The sequence below is a fragment of the Petaurus breviceps genome, unplaced genomic scaffold, assembly GCF_028583685.1.
Source record: "Petaurus breviceps papuanus isolate PSGF00001 unplaced genomic scaffold, PetGlider_PUasm1.0 490, whole genome shotgun sequence".
Classification (NCBI taxonomy): Eukaryota; Metazoa; Chordata; class Mammalia; order Diprotodontia; family Petauridae; genus Petaurus; species Petaurus breviceps.
The window spans coordinates 263,673-290,168 of record NW_027186352.1 but is presented as its reverse complement, the minus strand read 5'-3'; the positions used below and the strand labels follow the sequence as shown (position 1 = coordinate 290,168).

Below are 26,496 nucleotides of genomic sequence, written 5' to 3'. Positions count from 1 at the left end.
GTGCCCAATGTGCCCAGTACATACCCACCCATTGCGGTGCCCAATGCGCCCAGTACAGACCCAGCCAGTGAAGTGCCCAACTTACAGCCCCTCCCCCCGTGCGGTGCCCAATGCGCCCAGTACAGGACTCCAGGCCCCCTTCCTGCTCCCGGCAGACCCTGGCACCTGCCTGTTGAGAGTGCTCCAGTTGCTTAGCTTTTGCTCGGTATTGCTAGTAGGGATGTAGTTGTGCATTTCCACAAGTTTGGGTTGAAAATGTTTCACAATCTCTGCAATCATCACTGCCAGGAATTCAGAAGAAAACCTGTTCTACTTTTGTCACCGAAGCCGAGCTGCAACAAAGACTCACTGTCCGCTACTTTGTATCTACTCTTACTGCCCCCCCCCCCCACCTCCCACCCCTACTCCAAGAGTGAGCTTCTCGAGGTCAGGGGAAGAGTTTCAAAATTTCGGTTTGATTTGGTATCTTCAGCGCCAAGCACTTAAAAGAGGATACCAGCCCCAGGCATTATTGGGAGAATGGCCCAGTAGTTTTGGATCAGAGCTGAGGCCAATCCCCGAGCAGCTTTTCCCTTGCCTCTCTCCGGCCAATCTGCAAGGGGCATTGCCCGCTGCTGGGTGACCGGCCCCTCCCTTCTCATACCGCATCCAATGATTGTACTGCATCTCTCGGTGCCTAGTGACGGGCCCCGCCCCCCTGCGGTCAGCCAGTCATTTCCCGCTACCTGTGAGAAGCCCCGCCCCTTACCGTCTCCAGCCAATCCTCGGGCGGCCACGCCGGCTGCCTCGAGACCGGCCCCTCCCTCAGCTGAGCCACAGCCAATGCTAGACAATGGCGTCCTATGCCTAACTGGCCCGTAGCCAATCAAGCCCCCAGCGCAACCCCGCTCGGGTTCTGGGTCCCCGGCTCTGTCCCGCTCCCGCCCCGGCCCGGCCTCAGGGTCGGACCCCGCTTCTGCCCTGCCGGGCTCACCGCCGTCGCTGAAGTCCCGGGCCAGGTGGCGCTTTGGGCGGCTGAAGGGCACGCTGTCCACCCAGGCATAAAGGTGGTGGAGCGCCGTGAGCGGCAGCGGCGCGTTCAGCAGCGAGCCCGGGGCCGTGCGCCCAGGCCGGTTCATGGCTCGGCCAGTCCGAGCAGTGGCCCTGAAGCCGCCGTTACTGGGAGACCGGACAAGGCGCGACCTCGACGGCGGCCTCGGAGGGTCATACGTCGCTGAAGGGAGAAGCTGAGAGTGGACTGGGGCCGGGCTGGGTCGCGCCGGAGGCGGGGCGAGGGCGGGGTGGGGCCAGAATGGAGTGAGGCCCAGCCAGAGCGGAGCGGGGGCGGGCCCTGCAACCAGCGGCAGCGAGTAGGCCAGAGCCAAGGCGGGGCTGGGCGGGGCTAGGACAGTGGGCGGGGACGCGGGGAGGCGGGGCCCTGTAGGATTGGCCCTGAAGATGGGCCGGGGCGGGCACCCGCGGAGCCTAGTAGAGCGAGGAGACGGAGGCGGGGCTAGAGAGGCCTGGGGTGGGGGTGGCAGCGAGGGCGGGGCGCGCGGCGGAGCAGAGGGGTTGGGGCCATGCCGGAGCGGAGTGTGACAAGAAGCAGGCTGGAGGCGGTTCTAAGCGGGAAGGGGCGGGGCCAGAGCAAAGCAATGAGAGCGGGAATGGAGGAGCTGGGACAGGGGCGGGGCTTGAAGGCGTGGCCAAAGCAAAGCAGTGGGCGAGGCGGAGGCGGGGCTGGGGGTGGGTCAGGAGTTCTCGAAGGCGTGGCCAGAACAAGCCAGTGGGCGGGAAAGGGGCGGGTCCAGGACGGAGAGGGCGGGGCTAGATCTATCCACCTGGCGGTTGGTCAGTGGGTCTGCCCACCCGCACTTACCGAGAGCGCCTGCGAAGGACAGATCCCAGATTTCCTCCGGTGCAGGGAGGGAGCTCCTCCACCCAAGGTCTGGGTTCAAATCCCAGCCTCAAGTTCCCCAACCCGTCTGTCCAAGCAGCTCAGAGGCCTGGCCTAGAATGCAGGGGGAGGGGGGCCAGCCCGGCACCCGCGTCTTACTGTGGATCTCCCCTCCTCCAGACACACCAACGAGGGAACCAGGACAGACCCCACAGAGCCCCATACAAATAGACAGGCTAAAGATCAGCATTGAGTTTTTAATGTTATAAAAAATATTCATGGCATTTCCCCTTTACTCCGGGGATTCTCAAAGAATAATTTAATGACAAAATGCAGCATTTTCAGCAATGAAGACTAATCAGAAAAGCACCTTCAGGCTTGCTGGAGCAGCAGACCCGGTTACCCCTAAACCGGAGATGAGCAGAGACCTCGGACTGCATGCCGAGCATGTCGGGGACCCCAGAAAAGTTGCTGTCTTGGATCGTGCTGTACATCAAACCTGATTCAGATAGGCCATGGGGAGTCTGGCTGCCACACGGTTCACAGCTGGCCAGGGTGTCTGACAGGGTCCTTGGCCTAGAGGCTGATTTGCCCCTGGGTGCCAGGTAGACATGGAAAACTGCAGCTTTTGGGAGTCCACTTGAAATGAATGGAGTGAAACCATTGTCCCTGAGATTGTCCATCCCACACAAAGTGCAAGGGCTGCCTTTGAGGGCCCTTGTGGATGTGGGAGGGAGCACATATTTCACAGATTCCTGGTGAGCAGCAGCCTGGGCTGTCCACTGAAGGGGCAGGGGGCAGGAGGGGGTGGTCCACTGTTCCTGTGAGCAGGCACTGGGCAGAGCAGTCTATGGAGCCTTAGGAAGCCCCAAAGACTTTGTGAGAAGTGAAGAGGGGAAAGGCCGGCAGACACAGAAACACATCTGGGCACCAGCTCAGGGCTGGCCTTTTGCCTTCTCTGTGGAGGTCTCAGCTCTCCAGAGAGAGGCAAACACTAGCCCCAGCCCTGGGGGATGTTTGAGGTTTGCCAGATGAGAGTTGGGGGGGGTGCAGGGAGACAGCCAGTCAGGTGGCTCCTTCCACCCCCTGCATTGCAGATGACTGAATACGATACCAAGCATGGTTAGGGCCTGCCAGGACTAGGGACCATCAAGCAGGCAGCTGATTCCTTTGTCTTGGTCCCAAGTGTCTTCAGCCTCAGGGTCCAGGTTTCCAATCACCTGCGCCGAACTGGCGGCATCAGTGCCACCTTGGGACCAGCTCCCTTAGAGAAGGAAAAGGTAGTCTCATGAGAAGACTGTTTCTCTCAACTTCCCCCTAAGATGATAACTGGGTACCCCAATATTAGACACCATGGCCAGTGATGATGTGGGGTCAAACTGGGCTTCTATGTTCCTGAGATAAAAGGCACTGTAGGTTTAGAGACCACCTACCCCAGGACAGATGGAAACACCAGATTTCTTTTTTTTTTTTTTCCACTTTTTGGAGGGGGGAAGGCCAGGTATTTGGGGTTAAGTGACCTGCCCAAGGCCACATAGCTAGTAAGTGTTAAGTGTCTGAGGCTGGATTTGAACTCAGGTCCTCCTGACTCCAGGGCCAGTGCTCTATTCACTACACCACCTAGCTGCCCCAGAAACCCCAGATTTTTAAGGGCAGCATCAGGGACAGAATGCACCTGTCACCCCTGGATATCACCCTCCATATGCATTATTTTTACAAGCTAGCCTATCCTCTGCAGGGGGACAGATGTCCTGAGGCAATAGCCTCATGGGTCCTCCCAAGGGCATCTTACCTGGGGCTTTGAGGGGGTCACAGCTGGAGGTTTTACAGGTGGTGGTGGAGGACCAGAAGTTGGCTTGACCACCTGAAAGGTACAGTCTGGTCACTCATATTCTCACCACATTTCCCAGGCTGGCCCTACTCTCTAGCTCCCCCAGATAGCCCCCAGCACCCCTGCTCAGCAAGGCCTATGGGGGAGCCAATCATAGTAGGGAAGAGGTGTGCCTTTTGAAATGGGGATGGGCCTGTTGATCTACTATGGCAGGGCAGAACCAGCCCTACAAACCAGCTAGCCAAGGGCTTCAGGCAGATGGGTGAGAGGCTGGGCCCTCACCTCTAAGGGTGCGAATCATAGAATGGTAGGACAGCCCCAAATTCAGGCTGGGTTAGGCTAGTACAACCTCCCTCCTCCTTCCTAGGTGGGGCAGAAGGAAGAGGAAGCTATGGCCTGGTGTGGCCCGGCTTGAGATGCCTTGGAGTAAGAGGTCAGAGGCTGCTTCTGTTTATGGCCCCCCCCCCCCCCAATATGAAGACAGGAAATGTGAGCCAGAAAGAAGACATGAACTGAAAAGGGTGATATGGATGGGTCAGAATAGGTAGGGTTGCTCCCCTGCTTCCTAGCAGGTGGAAAGCCTGAGCCTGTGGGCTCAGTTCAGGGCCAGAGTGGAGGGGGCAGCTGTCCTTGGATGGGGGGTGTCCAAGAGGACCAAGGCGGCTGTCTGCCTCCCCCACGCTTCCTTCAGGGGAGTACTCTCCTTGACCCTGGAGCTGACTCACCTGCTTAGGTTTCAGCTCCGGCAATGGCTTGCTAGGTGGTGCAGGCTTGTTCTGAGAGAGAGGAAGAGGAGATGGGATGCCCAGGCCACCCTGAGTGTGTGTGTGGGGGGCCAAAGCCAGCTCAGCCCGTGGGCACTTGGGTCCCAACCTGGACTGCAGGGCTGACCACATCTGGAGCCACTGAGCACCACAAGGTGGATGGGTGGCTCATGGAGACTGTTCACAAAGGCCCAGAGAGAGGGGCACCCAGGGAAGTCTTTGGGAGAGCATGGGGTTTACAGGCAAAGGTCCAGGGTCAAATGAGGCCCTTTCACCTCTTTGGGACCCCTCCCGGAGAGGACCCAGCTATCACTAGACTGTTTCTCTTTCCCAGAGAATTGGACATAGCACTGCCCCCTGCCTCCTTCCACAAACATAGCCCTCCTCTACCTCCCCCAAATTGGGGCTCAACATTCCCCCCCAGAGGAAGGTGGGTAACTCTGGCTCCCTCTGCCATCAGAAAGCAGCTGCCAGGCCACAGCTTACCTGCTGAGGGGCCTGCCTGGTGTACACAGGCACTCTGAAGGGTGCCTGCTGTCTGGCTGCTGCAGAAGGCTGTGAAGAAACAGGAGACAGGGTTAAGATGTGTCTGCTCAAAAGGCCCAAGGGGCCACAGGAGAGCTCACTGGGCTGTGCTTGGGCAGCACAGTGGTTGTGCCTGAATTCAGATGATGTCCCTGCTGTGCGAGGACCCAGCGCACCTGCAAAGGTGGCATTCACAAGAGGCTGGCCAGGCTGCATCAATGCCGTACTCACCGCAGGGGGCAGCTGCCCAGGGACCCCTGGAGCAGACTGGGGCTTAGGGGACTGGGCAGCCAGCGCAGTAGAGACCGGGCCTGGTGCTCTGCAGTCACCTCTTTGGAACAAGGGGTTGGAGAGGCCAGAAGGAGTTTCTGTGGCAATTTTCCTGAGGGAGGCAAAGGGCAAAAAGTGGGGGTGAGTGGAGGGCTCGATGGCATTTAGATGCCAGGCCACCCTGACACATCCCTCTGAGAACCACTGCAGGGAGTGAGCTAGGAAGGCACTTCCCCTCTATAGATGAAGAAGTGGGCTCAGTGAAGGGACACGGCTTGTCTAGTGTCACCCGCCATGTTACTGGGGATTGCCAGGCATTCAGCAATGTCCCTGACAGAAAGAACCCGTCTGCTCTTGGCGTGCAACCATGCCACAGAGCCACAACTGCCAAAAAGCACAGGCCCCTTTTACAGCTTCAGAAGGTGGGGGAAGAGGGGGCCAAAGCGGAGCCAAAGGCCCTGGCACTGCCCCTGCCCCCCCATGCCAGCAGGTACTGGGCCGGAACCCTTGGCAACTCTTGGGTGAAAACCCTGGTGTGTTGGGCTCCATCTGAACTGCCGTTACTGACATCAAGTGATCCCCCAGCAGCTGGGAGGGTGGGCTCTTGTGTGGGTGTCAGGAGAGACCAGAGATCAAACCCTCTTTCTGGGCCTGCTTTTGGGTGAGCCTGACTTAACTCAGAAAATGGGGATACTGCCAGTTCCCCTCAGGGCTGGTGCTTGGCTCATCCAAGATCATGGACGGTCACAAGGCAATCCACCCAGGTGCCCATAATCACATCTGTCCCTGCACTTCCCATACTCGGGCCCCCTCCCTAGATGCTCTGCTTCCTTGCAGGCAGAACATTCCTCCTCCTCAGAGCCAGACCCACTGGGCCAGGGCAGCCAGCAAGAATCACTATCTTGGCACGCAGATGGTTCTCACCTCTTCTGCAAAGGCGGCAGCATTTGACGCTTGTAGAGAAGGAAGGCCACACCAATCAGCAGGATGAGCACAGCCAGGGTCACCAGCACCCCCACCAACACCCCTTGGGCCCCTTGGGGGGAGAAGGCAGCAGTTAGGCCCTGTCATGTGCCAGGCTCTGCTCAGGCTGATGGAGGCATCTCCATGCCCTTTCCTCCCTGAGCCCTTGGACTGCAGAACCCACAAGAGGAATGTTACGGAGCTGGACCCCAGCTGGCTGCAGCAGGTCTGCCCCAGCAGCCTGAGGACAATGGGCATTTAGTCTTCTCTGCATGGCTTGCCTCAGGAGTCTGCAGTTTGACTGAACTGTATCTTCTCTGTCTCTGGTACTTCCCCACTTGTACAACGGTAGTGACCCAGCCCATGGCAAGGCCGACTCAGTGCCCCGCAGACCCTCCCCACTGGGCCCAGAATGTGGCCATCCCCTCATGGTCCCCCCTGCCTGATAGATGTTGAGATAGCAAGACTGCCTGTGTTATACCAAGAGGCAGCCAACAGGTCAAGCCAGGGGCCCCTTCCCCATTAGGAAGTGCTGCTTCTGGGCTGTTCACTGTAAACAATGCCCATTTTCGCCGCGGGACTGATCCTGCTGCACGGAGTATGGCTGACGCCCGATGCCACATCTGCTTAGTGTAAGGCATTGTGCAGCATAGTGAGGAAGCCAGTGGCGGGGGGGGGGGGCAGAAAATCACATCACAGAGTGGCCCACTGGGGGCATCTACCTGAGGTCACGGCAGCCACTTTCTCTTGGCAGTATGGTGGAGCCCAGCCGGGCTGACAGTGGCATTCTCTCTTGTGGTTGCAAACCTATAAGGGCATTAGTGGAACATCAGTAGGCAAAATCAGGGCCAAGACCTCCATGTACAGGGAGTAGCTGGCATTGCCAAGATGGCACATCCCTAGAAATCAATTGACTGGGCTCTACCCCTCGCCAACTGTGATCTCATTCAGTCAATAGGCTTTTATTAAACGCTTACTACGTGCTAAACACCGCAGATAAAAAAGAGACAAAAGATCATCCTCAGCCTTGGGGGAGGTCCCAATCTAGTGGGAGGGTCGAGAAGAAAACACCTGTGTACCAATGAGTTCATAAACAGGAAAGAAGAAGCAGAGGAAAGGCTCGGGCACTGAGAGGGGCTGGGACAGGCTTTCTCTAGAAGGGGGACTTGGGTTTGCACTTAGAAGTCCAGGAGGTCGGGGGTGGGGGCATTTGAGGCACAGGGGTGGCCAGAAGGCCAGCATCCTTGGATTTGAAAGGATGTGTTGTGGAAAGGGAAGAGGGCCCAGAACACTTCTTGTTTGACCTGGGAGCCCCTGGAGTTATTGAGTAGGGGGTGATGTGGATGGACCTGAGCTTGAGGAAAATGGCTGAATGGGGGATAGACTGGAGGGAGGAGTCTGGAAGCCCAAGACCCCGCAGGTAGGTATGAGGTGATGAGGGGCTACACCAGGGTGGGGCAGGGTCAGAGGAGAGAAGGGGGTGTATTCGAGAGATGCTACGGAAGGTAAATTGCCAGGCCTTGCCACCACATTGGATCTGGGAATGAGAGAGAGGAGTCCAGGATGAACCCTAAGTCTGAGAACAATGTTGCCCTCTACAAGGCTAGGGAACCTAGGAGGTAGGCAGTGTTTGGGGGGAAGGTCGTGAGTTCTGTTTTGGACACTGAGTTTAAGATGTCTATTGGTGCGGCTACCTGGCGCAGTGAATAGAGCATCAGCCCTGTAGTCAGGAGAACCTGAGTTCCAATCCGGCCTCAGACACAACACTTATTAGCCGTGTGACCTTGGCCAAGTCACTTAACCCCAATTGCCCTGCCCTCCCCCCTCCAAAAAGCGAAAAAAAAAAAAAAGATGTCTATTGCGACCAGTTAAAGGTATCTGAAAGGTAGCTGGAGATGCAATATTGGAGGTCAGGAGGGAAACTGGGGCAAGATAGGGAGACTGGAATCTTCAGCATTGTTCAATTTTCCAGTCCTGTCTGACTCTTTGTGACCCCATTTGGGATCTTCTTGGCAAAGAACCAGTGTGGTTGGCCATTTCCTTCTCAGCTCCCTTTATAGATGAGGCAACTGCGGCAAAGAGAGTAAAGTGACTTGCCCAGGGTCACACAGCTAGTGTCTGAGTCACATTTGAACTCAGGTCTTCCTGACTCAGGCCCAGCATTCTGTCTCCAGGGCCATGGAGCTATTCCTTCAGCATAAAGATGGTCATTAATCCATGAGAACTGATGAGGTTCCCAAGTGAAGTGGTTACAGAGGGCCCAGGACAGAGCCCGAGGGCGGCAGGAGCGATCAGGGAGGGAGGAGGGGAACCAGGAGAGAGGGTGTCCCCCAAACCCCATCTAGGGTATGAGATCTGGCCTAAAGACAGAGGCCATTGTCATGCTGCAGGTTCTGGCAGCCAGTGACTTCATGCCCCAGCCCTCTCTTCCTCTGCTTCGTGGTGCCCAGGAGGAGGCCACCCCCTCCCCCAGAAGAGCTGAACTGGGAGCCTAGGGCAGGGCTCATAAGGTCAAGGTGTTAAGAGGCCCTGTAGGCCTCTGAGACCATAGGACCTACCTCGGTTGCACCACAGGACGCCCACTATGAATGGGGCCACCTAGGTCGAAATCAGTGGTACTGAGTGCACATGTCAGGAAGGCAGGCTGCATTAAGCACCTACTCTATGCCAGGGACTCCTCACAACAAACCTTGGGAGACCGGTGCTATTCCCATCCCCATTTTATTGCCAAGAAAACGAGACAGAGGTTAAGTGACTTGACTAGGGTCACACAAGCATCTGAGGCTGGATTTGAACTCAGGTCATCCTAACTCCTTGCCCAGCTTTCCATCCACTGTGTTGGCCCTGACTGCCTCAGCTTCATAGGAAGATGCTGGGGTGGGGATGGGGTGGACTCTGGGAAAACAAGAGGAAGCCAGCATTGCCTGGGAGGGAAAGGAAGGGGGAGTCTGGGAGCCTGGAAGCAGAGATGCCACAGACCATGAGGAGAGTTGGTCAAGCAAAGATGGGAGACCAAAACAGATGTGTCTCTGTCATGGCAGAGAATCAGCGCCTTCCAAGATGAAAGAAATGCTCTGCTCTAGTCTAGGAAGCCTCCTCTAAGTGGGTGAGGAGGATGGCCATAGGTAGTGTTTTCAGGGCTGGGGGCTGGGGAGGAAGAAGGCTCTCGGAGGAGCCTCAGCTGCCACCAGCCTGGTCACCAGCACAGAGAGGACACACGCGTCTCTGCTTGACTCCGCGTAGTTGTGGCAGGAATTGTTACTTTAACTTTTGGGGGGGTAGATTTGTCGATTAAAAACAGAGGTGTGGGATGCTGCCCTCACTTCCTGATGAGGTCACTTTGGTTAATTTTACTATTGCTACAAGAGACTTCTCCCAAATTGGCTCTACTGGAAAGGGTTTGTGTGGAAAAAGAAAACATTAACGAAACTTTTCAAATGTATGCACAAATCAAAAAACAAACTCATTGCTGCTCATTCAATGCAAGGAATGCAAAAGAGAAAGACTGGTCTGGAAGTGGGCAGCTGACAGGGTTAGCCTGCTTGTTCTCGGCCACAGTCCGAGGGACCCAGCAGGGATGGAATGTGCCCCAGTAAGAATACATTTTGCTGGTGTCTTGGAAATCTAATCAAGAGGGTGGGTGAAGGAGGGAGACTGGCCATCTGGGTGCACCCGCACCAAGCTGGGTCAATAAAGCTTGGTACACAAGATGGAGACCACGTGACATGGAGAAGGAAAAGGACACCCCAGAAAGACACCATCATGGGGAAGAGGGCTGGAAGATGAGCCTCCCATGTGTCCACCCAAGACCACATCCAAAGAAAGGGACAAAGCAGAGAGTAAAGGCAACGTGGGAGAGAGCATCTGGAGAGGACCTGGGTGGGGGAAGCTCTGGGAACCCCCAGAGAGCAAAGTCCCAGTCTCTGCCCAAGGGTTTTGTATGGAAGGGAAGAGGGTCAGCCTCACACCCACAAGGGCAGCCTGAACTCACCCCGTGACCACTGCATTGACTGGAGCAGTTCTCGGCTCCATAGACGCCGAGGTCCTGACAGCGCCCATTGTAGCAAACCTAGAAGATGAGGGCAGCAGGCGTCGGTGGGAGCCCTGACCCCATGCCCTCCACAAGCTGCTGCCCTGCAGGGTCCAGGACTCAAGCCAAGGACCACTGCTGGACAGACAGACCAGAGGCTACAACCAACATGTTTCTGCCTAAGACCCCAATACCCCCTCACCCCCCCCACACACAGAGGGCTATCGTGTGGGATGAGGGATGGCTTTTCCCCACGTCTGAGACCTTGGGGGCCATGGCCCCAGCAGCACCCACTCACCATCCGTTCTCCACACTTGGTCCCAGTGACCACCATCTCAAAAGGCTCATCTTTTCCCTTAACTGCCATGGTACAGGGTATTCTGCCCAGAGTGATGGTGCAGGAGGCCCTGTGGGTGACTGTCCCCCCGGAGCAGTGCAAGACCCCACACTTGTTGAAACTGCCAGGAGAGAAGGCTTTTACTTAGCAGGCAGCTCCTCAGGCCTCTCCCCCAGCTCAGCCCAGGGGAGTCAAAGCAGCTGACAAGGCATCCCCCAGAGAGTGCAGAGCTGGGCTTGGGTGCTGGGCTTGGGTTCAGCTGCCTCACTCCCCTCAACCCTACCATTCAGGGAGGGCCAAGGTCACCACCCCTTCCCTGCCTCCAACAATACTAACGAGTAAGTCACTGAACAGGTGTTAGTGACCCTGCAGGGTCTAGATGGAACAGAATTCAGGTGGCCAATCCTAGCCAACCTTATTGGGGGGCTGGGCTGGTGCAGGGAGGAGGATGCTGAGGTTCTATGGTCCTCCCCCCAAATCACGGGGTAGTCAGGGAGCAAGCATTACAGACTCACCTCCTTCGGGCCGGAGCTGAGCAGCTTGACTGTACTTCAAGCCAGAAGCAGCTGTCAGAGGCCACAAAAGCACCTGCCGGGGAGGAAGAGGGCTGAGCTCCAGGCAGATCCAGCAGAGCTGAGGGTCTGGGAGGGGAGGGGACCTGGATGAGTCTGCACCATTTCTTCATGTGGATGAGGGGAGGTCGGCTTCTGACCACCATTCCCTGGTCCCTCTCACGGGCAGCCCAGGCCAGCCTGGGCCAGCTCTCACTGCCTGCCATCCACATCCCTCTATGGCTCCTGGCTCTTCTACCCTCTGGGGCCAAGCACAATGAGGGTGGTCGGCCCCTGGAGCCCCCAGTATCCACATGGAGCCCTGTGGGCCACACCCCTTCATTCCTTTCTATCTTTGGAATTTCCTGACTCTTTCCTGGGTCCTGGCTGCCCTTCTCCCAAGCTCCCTTCTCCTATTCCTTCAGGAGCCACCCTCAGACCCAAGTAAGACAGAAGCATCACAGGGAGGAGCTTGGAGGTCCTTTGCAGGACGCCCGCCTGCGCTGCCCAGCTCACCCTGGCCCCAGAGTGCCTGGCACTGCTGCTGGTGGGTGGGACAGGCCCCATTGTAACAGTAGCCATCCTGGCAAGGCGTGCCATTTTCTTGGAAGACATTCTCTGGACACTCTCCCCGCTGGCCATCACAGTACTCAGGCAGGTCACAGTTGTCCTGAGCCTCGCGGCAGATCTGCCCAGCCGGTACCACCTGCATCAGTGCCAACAGAGACATGTCACCCACCCGAGGGCCAGATGCTCCTTCCTGGGCAGGCCTAAGCATCCTGCCCCTCTGTGTCATGTCCCGGATTGGCTTCCCCACCCTTCGTGGGCTGGCCCTTGGGCCCCTGCGTCCTTCCTCCTCCTGTTTTCCCCAAGAACTCCCCCATCAATCACTGACCCTCCCTGTCTCATCTGTAATCCCCTCAAAGGGCTGGAAATAGGAGGGCAGCACTCTGTCCTGGGTCAAAACTGGAGGGCCCAAACAACCCCCATCCCGCCCCAGCATGTCTGAACAACTGGGCTTGGGGCTCCTGGAGGGCTCCAAGGGCATCCTCACCCCCCACAGCTGGGCCTCCTACCAGGAGCTCCCTCACCAGGGGACCTATGGCCTGGCAACAAGGCTCCCACCATGTCTCTGGTGACCTCCCCAAACCTTTCCAAAGGTGGGTGGAGAGCGTCTTTCCCTGGTCCAAAATGAGCTTGGCATGGCTCTGTCTCCTGCCCTCTGGCTCCATTCCCACTTGCCACAGACCCCAACCATGTCTCCTGTCCTGAGATCCCCACCCCCCCAAGCAGAGGCCTTCGAGAAGCTGTGGCCCCAAGGCTCAGCTCTGTCTCTGCTCCCCTAACCCTGTGGTCATCTCCTCACCTGCAGTTAATGATGTTTTCACCATAGAATGAGCTCTTTGTAAAGCAGTGCCTGGCATACATGAGGTGCTTAATAAATGCTTGTTCATTCACTGACTCTTTTTTATTTAATTTTTTGCTTTTTGGAGGGAGGAAGGCCGGGCAATTGGGGATAAGTGACTTGCCCAAGGTCACACAGCTAGTAAGTGTTAAGTGTCTGAGGTCAAATTTGAACTCAGGTCCTTCTGACTCCAGGACCACTGTGACACCTAGCCACCCCCAACTGACTTTCTCTGTCTCTCTCCCCACCTCTCCCCTCCCACCCCACCCCCCAGGTTTTCCTCCTACTATGACCACACCATCCCTGTCTCCATCCACCTGTCGCCTCCTTTGTGCCCTTTGCCCCTTCCCCCACAGCTCTGTCCCAGCTCCTTCTTCTTTCTCTCTATACCCCCTCTCTGTGCTCCCAGAAGCGCCACAATCATGTCTGGTCAGTTGGCCCTCGCCTCCCTCCTGGGCTGCAGCAGAACCGATGGTCACCCTCAGCTGGACGCTCCCTACCCCCCGCCTCCCTGTGAGCTGCTTTGTATCTGTCAGAGGCACCAACGTCCCTTCATCCCCCCCAGGATGGACCTCTGGGTCGCCCTGGACTCTGCCCTCTTCCTCGCCCCCATGCTCGCTTGGCTGCCGGGTGCCCAAAGCCTCCCTCTTCTATGCCCCTTTCTCCTCCCTGCCTGCCTCATTCACTTTCTCATTACCTTCCCCAGCACTGCTGGGCAAAGCCCCTAAAAGGGTTTCTCCACTGCTGACTTCTCAGTGACCCCTTTGCTCCCTGCCCAAATCCTGTTTTTAGGCTGAGGCTCCAAGGGTAGAAATGGCATGGTGTTCATAAAGGCTTGCTGGGTGGCCAGGCATCTAAGGCCTGTTAGAAAAATGCCCAAACACATGCCCTGACAAATATGTCAGCAGCTGGCAGCAAGAACGGAGAAGCAGAAACTCGGACACCAGCAAAGCCAGGCCTGGCCCCTAGCCGGGGGCCAGATCTCACGCCAGGGGGACGTTATAGCCTGAAGAGGAGGCTGAGCTGGGAGGGGCCAGGAACCTCTAGCAGTGAAGACCCGATTCAGGAGCCGGACCTTGTCACCCCAGGTCCCAGAATAAAGCCTGACCCACAGTAGGTGTTGAATGAATGATGGACCGCTGTTCCCCCCTCCAGTGTGTCCCTGACAATGAAAAGCCTAGGGATGGACTGGATGCTAAGAGGAACACAAGGTGGGGGGCTACCTACTTCGTCCCTTGGGGGACCTTGAATAACACCATCACTCTGGGCCACGGGCCTTGGCAGCTGCCTTACCTGGCACTCGTGGCAACATGCTCCATGTGCACACGTGGCTCCTGTGACCAGTCTGCATGTAGTGGCATTACAGCAGCGGTTTGTGCACTCCTGCAAGGAGGAGGAGACAGAGCCATGAGGGCCCTGGGCCATGGTGCACTGCGGCCCAGTGGCCGGGAGGGCCCTGGTCCTGGTCCATGGCAGGCTTCCTTCTACAGGCTATCTGGAGACCCTGGCACTCCCGCTCTGAAGAGGGACAGGACCCACAGAGGGAGTGACTTCAGGTCCTGCCCCATCTGGTCCATGTACCCATGACTGTTACACACACTCAGGAATGACTTTAGATATGGCCATGCCCCACCCTCAGGTGCCTGGCCAAGCCCCTATCCATGTGCCCGGGGCCATGCCCTGCATTCAGGTGCCTCAGACCCAGCCCTGCCCAGGCTGCATCCACGCACCCACATACCTCTGGGCTGCCACAGTCACACTCCTCCCCACGTTCCACAAATCTGTTCCCACACACGGGCCCTCCATAGATCTCATCCAGCTTTGGGAAGTTTGTCAGGCAGCTCGTCTGGAAGATGTTATTCCCAACAAATTTCTCCAGGTTGCTCCTGCTGCAGGTGCTGAATGTTTTGGGGAAGACGGTGCTGCCAAAGGAGAGAGCATTGGGGATAGCACTCAGAAGATTCACAGAGCTCACCCACCTGGGGTGTGGGGAGAGGAAGGAGCCAGGGCCAGGCAGCCTCAGCCTGAAAGCAGAGCATAGCCCAGGCTAGCCATGTCTGACCTGGGTCCTGAAATAGGATCCCAGAGGTCTGGACTTCAGGAAATAGCTGTCCCTTTCCGAAAATTGACTAAACTCTTAGGAAAACCCACTTCGATGATTCAGGGAGCGAAGGGTATGGGACAAAGGCGTGCTGAGACCTTCTGGGCACCGAGACTGAGGGAGGAGGGAGAAGGGCCCTCCTGGGGAGCCCAGCTCTCACTGGCTTGGCGTGGGGCTGGCAGAGGCTTACCCTCTATCCCAACCCTTACCATGCCCTTTCTCAGGAAGGATGGTCAGGAGAGTTACCAGGCATGGTGTCCAACTACAAGGAAGCGAGGACGAGTTGGGCCCCCAAGCTCCAGGGCTCAGACCCCACCGGCCTGCCAGACCTGGGGGCACAGCTCCTGCCGCCTCCATGGTGGCTAACCCTACCTGAGGCTGGCTGCCATGATGCACCCGCCATTCTGCTTCCGCTCATGGCAGTAGCAGCCGGCGATGTTCTCATCGTGGTCCATGCCGAGGTTGTGGCCCATCTCATGAGCCATGGTTGATGCCACTCCAATAGGATTGACATGGTGATCCTGGGAAGGGGAGGGAATGGATGGAGAGCCACATCATCCAGCCTGGTGGTGGGTGGGGTGGGGCCCTGCCCTCCAGGCAGGTGGGACAAGCTACGTACACGAGCACATAGGCCCAGAGCCCCTGTGACTTTAGCTGGAACCTAACCCCCCCCCCCAAAAGGCTGGAGAAGACCACAAAGCGATCACCAACAGACAAGGGGTCTGCGGGTCTTGCTGGGAGGCTTCAGGGTGGGGACCCCACAGCATCTGCTGGCCTGCAGTACCAGGTCAGGGGCTCGCAAATTGTGGTGCCCGGCTCTGGGGTTGGGGCCCAGGGGCTGCTGCCTTCACATGTGCTCACCTGGTTCACAGCCCCAGAGCCCGAGGTGCACATGGAGGCCACCTTGGCCAGCCCCACCGTCGTTTGTTCGAAATCCACACCCCTAAAAGACAAGTTATTGAGACCCCCCTGAACCCAGTGCCCAGGAAACCAGCTGTACCCAAAGCCAAACCCCCCTGCTGGGGGAGCCAAGCCTTGAAGCCACCCCCCAATCACTCCTGGGCATCCTCTCCACTCCTATATGTGACACACCCCATGCCTTTGCCCATGCTGGTCTTCCCTCACAGAGGGCCTTCCACTCAGCTTCCTGCCCCATCCAAATGCCCTTTTCTTTTGAGGCTGAACTTCCCTGATGCCCTCTGTTCCAGAGCTCCTCTTGTCTTCGGATTTCCAGGGGAACCTGTGGACCATGCTCCTTGGGGACTGGTCCTCTGCCAAGCCCGGAGGAGGCCCCTCAGGCCCAAGGGCCAAGAAAAGCCTCATCACCCCAGTGCCCCAAGTGTGGTCACTCACTACAGCCACATCAGCCTGGCTCTCCCTGACCCGTGGAAAACCTTCCTTGTGGGCAGTGCCCACTCCTGGAGCTCTCTCTCCCTCCTCCCTTCTTCCCTTTCACTGCCAAAGGCACCCTCATCCCCCCAGTCATCCAGATGCATCGCCTCTTCACTCACCCTCATCACCCAAACCCAATCAGGGCCCAACTCCCTCTCCCCTGCCCAGCTCTCATCACCTCTGCTGGGCTCTAGCTTCAAGCATCTCTCCTCACCAGTGTGAGCTGCCACTCCTCACCTGCCCTAGAAACCCCAGTGACTCCTTAACCCTGCTGACCCAGTCATGGAGCCAGAAGGCCTGGGACCAAGGTGAAGATGCCTGTTGCTTCCTCCTGGACACATGGCCCATGCCTCGACACTTGTCTCCCTCTGGCCACGGGCCCTTCATTTCCTTCTGCCACTCAGGCAGTTTCTCAGGGACAGCCACCAGCTGCACCATTCCTGACCCTGCCACACCTCAGCACGTGCCCTTACGTGATCAGCTGGGCATTGTCATGCTTTTTTCGGGGGACAAGCTCCTGGCTCCGCCACTTGAGGAAGCTGTCTAGCGTGGAGTCGGGGTTGCTGCTGATCTGGGCCTTGTCCCCACGGTCCCATATTTCCAGGCCGATGAGGACCACACGGAAATTCAGCTCCTGATAGAGCTGTGAGGGCAGGGGGCACAGTTAGTGAAGCCACTGAGGAAGGAGGCCAGGCCAGTTCTGCCCCAAGAATGGCCAGCCTGGCTGAAAAAGCTTCTTCACCCTGGACAGACGAGTCTAAGCCTGACCCAACACAGGGGCCAGGCTCATGGTCAGTGGACCCTGCTCTTCACCCCGACCCCCCCCCCCCCCAGTCATTCTGGCCTGTGTGAAGAAAGGAACTGGGCAGTGGCTTTCCTGGTGCAGATGCCTCCCACAGGGCTAAGGCAGGGGGAGGATCATAGGGGCACCCAGAGGGAGGAGGGAGGGTCATGGGGGGTGGGGGCCACACCAGGGGGAGGAGGGAGAGTCATGGGGGGTGGGGGGTTGAAGACCTCCCCATAAAGAGCTCACCTTGTCCACGTGATTCACAATCTCTTTCACCCGACGCCGTATGTCCTCTTGGCTCCTAAACCTCACGTACTGGGGATGGAAAGAGGGGTCACCTCTGTGCTTCTCCCCCAGGCCTCAGCCCATGGGGAATAAGCAAATTTAGGGTTGGAGTGGGAGGGTTATGGGCCTCATCTCGCCTCTCACCTCAGCATAATCCACAACTACAAAGAGTTCCACGTAGCGGGTTTCCTTTGGGACAGTCCCCGACTTCTGAGGGAGAAACCATGGGCCCAGTGGGTCAGGGGAGTGAGGCCCTGACCCCGCTCCAGCCCTGGGTCCCAGGCCTCTGCCCCACTGCCTTCCCCTTCTCAGGAGGAGTGCCCTGGACTGACTCCAGTAGAGCTGAGCTTCTGGGACTGAAATCCTGGTAGGGAGATTCCCTCACCCTAGAGCTCCGGGGACTGGCTCTTCCTCCCTCTGAGCCCCGACACCCGATGGGCCTCGGCTCCTCTGTCCAATGTGGGGATGGGGCGGCCTCCTACTACAAGAAGCTGAGTGCTGCCAGTTCTCTACCAGCCCCATCCTGGCCCCAGTGACCACCCCCAGGGCCTCACCCAGTTCCTGGGCTTTTGGGCGGCAGCCATCCTGGTTTCCAGATCCTCCTCCAGGGTAGTATTGCTAACCCCACAAGTCACCAGCTTCTGAATGAGATGGTCTGCTCTGTAGACAGCATGTCTGCCCTCGTGGCCAGCGCCCTCCAGGGGCTCAATGACATGAATGGTGGAGCCTGTCTGGAAGAATCCCCTGCAAGTACAGCCAGAACAGGCCATTGCTGACCCAGAGTCTGCCCAAGGGCCCCTCAGACCCTAGCAGGCGTGGCTCAGACACCCAAGGCCAAGCCCTGGCATCCTGCCCATGGCCCAGCTGGTCCGTGAGCTGGCCAGCATGTCCTTTGCTAGGCCCACAGGCTGCCCTTCCCCAGGCTAAGGGGCCGGCAGAGCTGGGACACCCGTGTGAGCAGGAAGGAATCTCACATCAGCTGGGAGTCTGAGCCGGGCAAGGGGCCACCCAGCCAACGTGAAGATCTCTAATCCTAAGCCCTGGCCGAGGGGGGTCCAGAACAGCCTCATTCAACTGACAGCCACACACAGCTTCCACCCCCCCATCCTCCCCGCTAGGGACTTCAAGGGTAGGAGATGAGGCCGTGGAAAGCAGGGCCGAGACAGAGGGACATGGCCTTAGGTCTGTTCAGAATGGCGTCTTGGGCCCCCTGTGAAAGCAGGCAACACTGGGCTATGTCCAGCCTCAGGGGCTCAGATCCTGTACTTCCCTGACCTGAGCAAAACGGACCTAATAACCTTTCTACTCCATAATTCCCAGGGTATTGTGAGGGAGAGGGCTTGGCAAACCTCGAGCCATGCAGAACCCTAATTACTGCCACTGGGGGTGGGGGAAGAGATCCTCAGCAGGATTGTGGGGGACGGTGGCCGGCCCAGAGGGGACCTACCTGATTCCGTGACAGGCACTGACGCTGACTGCCGAGTCCTGGTGCCCCTCAACATGGCCCTGGTAGAAGCAATGGTCCTGGCCCGGCAGGACAGAGGGTCACAGGAGGGGCCCATGTGTGGGCAGGGCACCCTCCTTGTCCCCAGAGCTATGCCCACAGCCATCTCCCTACCTGCAGGTCTCTGGGCCGCTCAGTCACCTCGGTGCCGTTGGCCAAGGTATAGGTCTCTGTGTAGCTGGCCCCCATCAGGTCCCTGCAAGACAGCAGCCGCTGACCTCCTCTCCCCTTTCTGCAGGGCCTCACTGGGTGTTCCCCGAGGTTTCTCACTACTCCCCTCTCCCTGTGGCCTTTCATATCTCACAGACAGGTGAGCTCAACCTGGAGACCGGGGGGGCCATGATTCCATCAGGGGACAGTGGGTGGGGGTGCTGGGGCCACCTCCTTCCCTCTAGGATGGAGCCCCGGGTCCAGTGAGGGAACATGCATTTTCTCCTTGAGGTCCCTCTGCACTCACCTGTTCCTGAGCAGGTGCAGGGTGAAGTTGCTCCCTTTCAGAGACAGGACATAGCGGAGGTTTTCTGGATACAGAGTCTGAGGCCGACAAAATGGACATCGGTTAAGGACAAGTGTATTGCCCAACCTTTGCCTGGGGCCCAGGCACAGATGGGGGGAGGGGCCAGGGGGCCAGACTCAGCCACAGCTCCCTTCTCATGCCTAACACCTCGAGCTCATCACCCGGCGCACACAAGACAGTGGCCACAGCACCAGGGACACCGCCATCTCTCTTCTGTGACCATCACTGGGCCTTGGGCCAGGCCCCTTCCCTCTCTGGGCCTCAGCCCCCTCCTTACATTGACAGGGCTTGACTCTAGGACCCCACTCCCTTCCAGCTGAGACCCCAGAAGCCTGCTGGGAACCACCTGCCCACTCAGCCTGCGCCTTACTCCAAGAGGGCTTCCTCCATAAGAACAGGCACTCGCCATCTTGGACGACACGCTCGGCATGGCCTTTAATAACTTTCAAGCTTAAACAAGCGTCAACACTTTCAGTGCTTCATAAATGCATGGATCAACCTGAATGGACAACTAGGGGATGACACAACCCAAACAAGAGGCATTGGGTGACCAGTTGCTGGGGTTTTCTTGTCAGGATCCTGGAGGAGTTCGCCATTTCCTTCTCCGGGAAACAGGGGGAAGTGACTTGCCTAGGCACATAGCTAGGTAGCATCTGAGGCCAAATTTGAACTCGGGTCTTTCTCACTCCTAGCTTGGGACTCTGTGCACTATGGCACTACCTAGCTGGTAGCAAAGGAGAAGGGCCAAGGCCTCGAAGCAGAGCCAGCACTAGGGGGAGGCAGAATGGGAGTCGCCAGGCACACGCTCTTCACATTACCACACAGCTCCCATGTGCACCCTGAGAAGGGCCCACCCTCCATGTTTTTGCACATGCCTCCCTCCGTTCTTCCTGGCATAGGGCCACAAGAGCTGGTGCTGGAAGGCCCAGAGAGGAGAGCCCAAACCCAGGCCTCGTCCCACAGACCCTCTGGAACACCAGCCTCTGCCCCCCCCTCTGACCCCCTCCCCACACACCTCTCTGGGAGACCCACCCCACTTCCACGATGATTCTCTAGAAAGCCCCCACAGCATTAACCTTGGGGCTGTATAGACACTCTCCAGGGTCAGCCAGGCCTGGCCGTACCTCCCTCCCGGTGCTTCTCTCTTCTAGGTGAGTGGTCAGAGCCATTTCTCCCTCAGAAGCAGCAGGACAGAGGTCTGTCTCCTGCTCCCCATCTCCCCTCCCATCTGGGGCTTCAGCTCCCTTTGCCAAGGTCCTTGACCCTCCGCAAGGGTGAGGTCACCAGACCCACAGAACAGCGGAGGCCCCAGATACAGGTCTCAGCACACTCTTGGTGCTGACTCTCGCTGCAGGTGGAATCCGCTGAGGTCTCCCCAGCTTTGGGATGAGTCAGGCCCCAGCAAAGAGAGGGGGGACCTGCCAGACTTCAAACCACGGGCCAGTGTGTGCTGGGGTCATGGGAGGAAGTTGGCAGGCACAGAAAGTCCCCTGGCCCACAGCCTCCACTGGGCAGGCAGCAAAGGCCTGGGGCCTTTGGCAACAGGGGTTCCAACCCAGAGTCCTGGTCACTGTGGACAGGGGGGTCACTCCAGCAACCACGCGGCAGGAATCTGCCCCAATTTCAAAGCAGGCCAAGGCCAGAAGCATCTGGGCTGCCCAGAGCATTCAGTACCTAGAGAGGGCCAGGAGCTGTGGCCTGTTGGCCCAGGGCCATGCGTGTGCATTCTGACTCTGGCCGGGTCATTTGGGACCCTCTGGCTCTTGGCCCAGCCACCCCAGTGAGACAAGGTCCTCTCAGCTAGAGCAGCCAGGAGCCAGAACCAGGCCAGAGGTGGTTTCCGAGAGAGAACGTGAACTTTTTTTTCTCTAAAGGAAAACCTGGCGTCTGACTCAAGACTTTGCTGTTTCAACTGAGACCCGCCCTTTTGAAAATACAAAAAGGAGGAAGTTTTGAGAGGTAGTGAGATTATGAAACTGAACCCCAAACCGCCCCAGGAGACACTCATCCCAACCTGCGTTTAGTGAGCACCAGCTGTGTGCACGTAGGCTGCAGGCCAGGGAGGAACAGAGAGTAAGAAGAGGGGTATCTCTTCTCTGGAGGACTAGATGCCCCAGTTGTCACTGGACCCTGGTCCACTCCAGCCCCGTAGCAGGACCACAGGAGAAGCCAGGGCTGGAGGGTTGGCTCTGGGCATCCCCAGTGTAGATAGGTGGTGAGTGGGTCTGGGCACCCCCTGCATAGACAGGTAGAGAGTGGCTCTGGGCCTCCCTGGCATACAAAGGTAAAGCTCCAGCAGGGAAAGAGTGGAGGAAGGGAAGGGCCGTGGAGGACACCCACACATGGGGGCAGGAGAAGCAAAAGAAAGAGGAAGGACTCCCAGGTGAGCGAGGCCACCCCTCAGAAACCCTGCCCCAGTTCCAAGCAGCTCATGAGTGACCAAGGCAGTCACTGGACTATGAGGGATCTGGGGGAGGGAACAGAGAGGCCATGGTTGGGGTCTGGGCAGCAAGGAAGGAGGCTGAGAGGCTGGTGGGCCGTGCTGTCCTTGGCTCTCTCTGCCAGTGTCTCATCCTATCAGACTTTTATACACAGAGAAGCAGAGACAGTCCCTCTCCTCACCATCCTGATGACCCTGGGCCAGCATATCCCTCCAGGGCATGGCAAGGGTTTGATGACTGCTGGCTGATGTGAATGGCGGTAGCTTCCTGCCTCCCAGCACAGCCCTTCCAGGAGAAAGCCCCCTGCCACGCCTGCCCTCACACTCACTGAACCAGAGCGCCGCAAAGGAAGGACAGGGCTGGAGAGGCTCTGACTGCCAGGAAAGAAGCCCAGCCAGCCTGGCCCTAGCCTGCCTGCCTGCTGGCCCACCCATCTGACTACAAAAAAAGCCTGCTGATTTTAGCTGAAAAGATTGAGAAATGCCCACTCCAGATGTCTATGGCTGCCCCCCCAGGCAGGGACCTGGGTTCCTCAAATGAACCACCAGGTTAGAGTTCAAAATCAGAGCTACAGGTGGAAGGACCCCAGAGGTCTCCCCTGAACTGGATGGTCAAGACCCAGGTCTGACCCAGGGCCAACTAGGGCTGACCAGGGCTGACCCAGGGCCAACTAAGGCTGACCAGGGCTTACCAGAGCCAACTAGGATTGACCAGGGCTGAACCAGAGCCACCTAGGGCTGACCAGGGCTGAACCAGAGCCAACTAGGGCTGACCAGGGCTGAACCAGGGCCAACTGGGGCTGACCAGGGCTGACCCAGGGCCAACTAGGGCCTACTAGGGCTGACCAGAGCCAACTAGGGCCAACCAGGGCCAGCTAGGGCTGCCCAGAGCCAACTAGGGCTGACCTAGGGTGGACCCAGGGCCAACTAGGGCCGACCCAGGGCTGAGTGGCCGAGAGGACCAAGCTCTCACTCAGGGCAGGATCCCAGGTGTGTTGTTTACAGATGTACAATGAGGAGCAGAGAGGCCCAGGAGGGTGCGTGCTGGGTGAGAATCAGAGACAGACTTACCGATGGTGAGGAGAGGTCTCTCCGAGCCCTGGGGACAGGCACCTTCAATGGATACACAAGTTCATACTGCTCCACGTGCGTCAAGGGGCCAGGCAGAGGCAGGTGGGCAGAGAGTCCTGGAGAGAAGAGGCAGTGGATGAAGGTGATGAGTGGGGGGAGGAAGTGGCCAAGACCAGAAGCATCAGCTGTGGCTCAAGTTTTCTCAGTCTGCTTCGTGGGCATGAGTTTCCTTTCCCACTCTTCCCCTCCCCCATTTCCCAAAGGCCAAGGGGCAGCCTAGCCCAGGTCATCAGCACCTCCATCATCTCTCACCAAGCAGCCAAAGAAGGGAGGAAGAGGGGATGCCCACCAATCGGGATATGACCGAACAAGTTGTGGGATATGAATGCAAAGGAATTCTCTTGTGCTACAAGAACTGAGGAGCAGATGGACTAGACTTGTATGAAATGATTCTAAATGAGGGGAGCAGAAACAGGAGAATGCTGCACACAGTAAGAGCCAGTGTTTGAGGGCAAGGACCTAAGACAACTCCAAAAGACTCATGCTGGAAAATGCCAGTCGCCTCCAGAGAAAGGACGATGGAGTCAGAATGCCTAGCAAAGCAGACGATTTTCTTTTTTGCTATGTATTACTTTTCTTTTTCATGGTTTTTCCCATTCCTTATAATTCTTCTATGCAACATGACTAATGTGAATATGTGTTTAATAGGAATGTATTTGCGGAGCCCATAACAGATTGCAAGCTGTCTGGGGGAGGGAGGGGAAGAAAATGTAAAACTTATGGAAGTGATTGTTGAAAACTAAAAATAAATAATTTATTTTTTTAAAAAAGGGAGGAAGAGGAGAAGGTAGTGATGACCAGAAGATGCAGCCCAGACTCTAGCCCTCCCACAGGTATCAGCCTCAGCTCCAAGAGGCTGAATGGGCCAGAGGTGGAGAGTCTAACACTCAGCTTGCCCCACAGCCTTGGCCAACCAGTGCCTCCCTCTGTGCCTCCAGCTTTCCTTTGGAAGCCAAATCCTGAGGCAGTGAGAACAAGCCTCTGACAGGAATGAATTTGTTTGCCCTAGGAGGAAAAGGGCATCACCAGGGCTGGCACTGCCTGGACTGACCTGCAGCGGGGCTCCTTTCATCCTCTCGGGCCAATTGCCTGGCCTGCCCTGACCGCCAGATTCCACACCTCCCCCACTGACACTCTATACTTAACACCCACACAAAATAACTGGCGGGTAACCTTGGGCAAGTTACTTGACCCCAATTGCTTTAAAAAAAAAAATTTCAACCACCATCATTTCAGATTTGTTATTTATTGTTCAGGTGTTTTCAGTTGTGCTGACTCACCATGACCTCATTTGGGATTTTCTTATTTTTTTCTAACTTAATAGCATTTTATTATTTTTTTCAATTACATGTAAAGATAGTTTTCAACATTCATTTTTTTTTTAATCTTCTGGAGGGCAATTGGGGTTAAGTAACTTGCCCAAGGTTACACGGCTAGTATTTTTGTGTGGGTGTTAAGTGTCTCAGGCCGGAACTCGGGTCCTCCCAACTCCAGGGCCGACGCTTTACTCACTGTGCCACCTAGCTGCCCCTCAACATTCATTTTTGTAAGATTTTGAGTTCCACACTTTCCTCCCTCTCTCCCCTCCCCAAGCAATCTGACTCGGGCTCTACATGTGCAATCGCGTTAAACACGTTTCCACATTGGTCATGTTGTGAAAGAAGAATCAGAACAAAAGGGAGAAACCACAGGAAAGAAAAAACAAAAAAGTGACAACGCTCCATCTGCATCCAGACTCTGTCGTTCTCCAGCCTGAGTCTTGTGGAATTGTCTCGGCATGGCTGAGAAGAGTCGAGGCTATCAGTTGGTCTTCTCCCACTGTCGCTGCTACCGTGTACACGTGCTCCCAGTGCTGCTCACTTCACTCTGCATCAGTTCATTCAAGTCTTTCCAGGTTTTTCTGAAACCCACCTGCTCGTCATTTCTTATAGCACAATAATATTCCATTACAGTCATATGTCACAACTTGTTCAGTCATTTCCCAATTGACGGGCATCCCCTCAATTTCCAATACTTTGCCCCCACAAAAAGCAGCTATAAATATTTTTGTACATGTAAATCTCTTTCCCTTTTTTACAATCTCCTCCGAATACAGACCAGGGGTACTGCTGCATCAAAGGGTCTGCACATTTTTATTGTTCTCCAATTGCTCTCCAAAATGGTTGGATCAGTTCACAACTCCACCAACAATGCATTAGTCTCACATCTTCTCCAACATTTATCATTTTCCTGTTTTGTCACATTAGCCAATCTAATAGGCTTGAGGTGATACCTCTGTTGTTTTAATTTGCATTTTTCTAATCAATAGGGATTTAGAGCTTTTTTTTTATGACTACAGATAGCTTTGATTTCTTCATCTCAAAACTGCCTACTCATATCAATTTGTGGTTTTCTTGGCAAAGATACTGGAAGGATTTGCTATGTCCTTCTCTAACTCATTTTACAGATGAGGAAACTAAGACAAACAGGGTGAAGTGACTTGCCCAGGGTCATACAGCTAGTAAGTACCTGAGACCAAATTTTATCTCAGGTCTTCCTGACTCCTGGCCCGCCCCCCACCCCCATCCACTAAGCCACCTTAGCTGTTCATTTCAGAGGCCAGTAGGTAAAATGGAGAAACAAACAAGCCTAAAGCTGGAAACCCCCCCAGGCTCCTTGCCCTCAGGCCCAACCACTGTCTTGGCCCAGGTCCACATACAGGGAGTGTCAGGTATACTCATATCTCCTGGACACCTCCACCTATCCTGCAGGGCCACATTCTTTTCCTGGGCAGGGAGGCTCCCAGGTCTCAAACAAGAGGGAGGGAAAAGCAGATCCTGGGGGCGCAGGGGAGGAGACCTGGCCTCCTTCCTCCCCAGGCTGGAGGACCCAAAGCATTTGCTGGTCACCCTCTCTGGACCCCAGCAAGCACCAGCATTCAGGACCACAGTAATCTGGACTATGCTGCCCCTCCTGATGAGACTGCCCATCAGAAATGCAGGAGAAGTAAGTATGGGGCAGCAAGCCTATTCTCAGTAATACAATGATCCAAGACCACCCCAGAAGACTCCTGATGAAGCAAACTATTGACTGAACACAGACCGAAGCAAGCTAGTTTTCACTTTCTTTCATTTTTTTCCCTTTTACTGAGTCTTCTCATACAAAATAACTAATATGAAAATGTTTTATGTAATTGCATATGTATAACCTATATCTGATTGCTTATCGTCTCAGGGAGGGGAGAGGGGAGGGACAGAATTTGGAATTCAAAACTTTAAATAAAAATGTTAAAAAAATTTTTTAAAGGATGCTAGAGATTCCTCATGTTGCAGATGAGGAAACAGAAGCCTAGGCAGGGAAAGTGACCTGCCTAGCCAGAGCTGCACAGAATTCAAACCCAGGTCCTTGAACTCTGTCTTCTACTACTACTGTACAGCTGTGGTCACAGCCTTTTCCATCTACCAGAATTAGCCACAGTGGGGTCAATGAGGTATGGGGTCAAGACAGACCAACACACAACTCGAATCCAGAGAAGGAAAGAGGCCTCCCCTATACTCTCCCATCTTTTTAGCTTCCTTCTTTCTGTCTCTGGGCACCATACTCTTCCCATGGAACGAAACCAGTCTCCCAGCCTCAAAATCAGACTGGACTCCACACTCTCTCTCTCTCTTTCATATCCAAGATGTCTACGCTACCTGTGATCTCACCTCTGCAACATCTTTTGTCAATTCAACTTTACCTTTTGTCCATTCCACCTCAGTTACACCTGTTATCAACTCCACTTCTATAACACCTTTTGTCAATTCCA

General features: G+C 56.2%; 2 protein-coding genes across 2 annotated transcripts in view; both read right to left on the bottom strand.

The window, feature by feature from the left end:
- Positions 1-1,244, bottom strand: part of LOC138172107 (sperm flagellar protein 1-like) — a 30,830-nt gene extending 29,586 nt beyond the window's left edge. Inside the window, exons 1-2 of the mRNA XM_069101681.1 lie at positions 974-1,244; positions 170-281 (exon numbers count right to left, since the gene is read on the bottom strand). Of these exons, the coding sequence (XP_068957782.1) occupies positions 170-281; positions 974-1,118 (257 nt within the window). The 5' untranslated portion in view covers positions 1,119-1,244. The remainder of the gene's footprint in view (positions 1-169; positions 282-973) is intronic.
- Positions 1,245-2,119: 875 nt separating this feature from the next.
- Positions 2,120-23,781, bottom strand: ADAM8 (ADAM metallopeptidase domain 8). The gene is made up of 24 exons (XM_069101628.1): positions 23,736-23,781; positions 22,650-22,834; positions 19,079-19,155; positions 18,736-18,817; positions 18,565-18,641; positions 17,672-17,861; positions 17,262-17,327; positions 17,079-17,147; positions 16,519-16,688; positions 15,515-15,596; positions 15,026-15,174; positions 14,291-14,474; positions 13,846-13,935; positions 11,664-11,853; positions 11,112-11,184; positions 10,558-10,717; positions 10,221-10,298; positions 6,952-7,036; positions 6,191-6,302; positions 5,228-5,378; positions 4,958-5,026; positions 4,433-4,483; positions 3,669-3,740; positions 2,120-3,140 (listed from the first exon to the last, which is right to left on the bottom strand). The coding sequence occupies exons 1-24, from the start codon at positions 23,779-23,781 to the stop codon at positions 3,093-3,095; spliced, it is 2,556 nt and encodes an 851-aa protein (XP_068957729.1). The 3' UTR covers positions 2,120-3,092.
- Between the last annotated feature and the right edge of the window lie 2,715 nt (positions 23,782-26,496).

What these genes read in the sequence shown, in the direction of transcription:
- ADAM8 (XM_069101628.1), bottom strand. Translation starts at nt 23,781, where the DNA reads ATGAAAGGAGCCCCGCTGCAGGTCAGTCCAGGCAGTGCCAGCCCTG. An exon ending in ATCATGGCAGCCAGCCTCAG is followed by an intron (nt 14,475 to 15,025) that starts GTAGGGTTAGCC and finishes CTCCTTTGGCAG; the next exon opens with CACCGTCTTCCCCAAAACAT. An exon ending in CATGTTGCCACGAGTGCCAG is followed by an intron (nt 11,854 to 13,845) that starts GTAAGGCAGCTG and finishes GCACTGATGCAG; the next exon opens with GTGGTACCGGCTGGGCAGAT.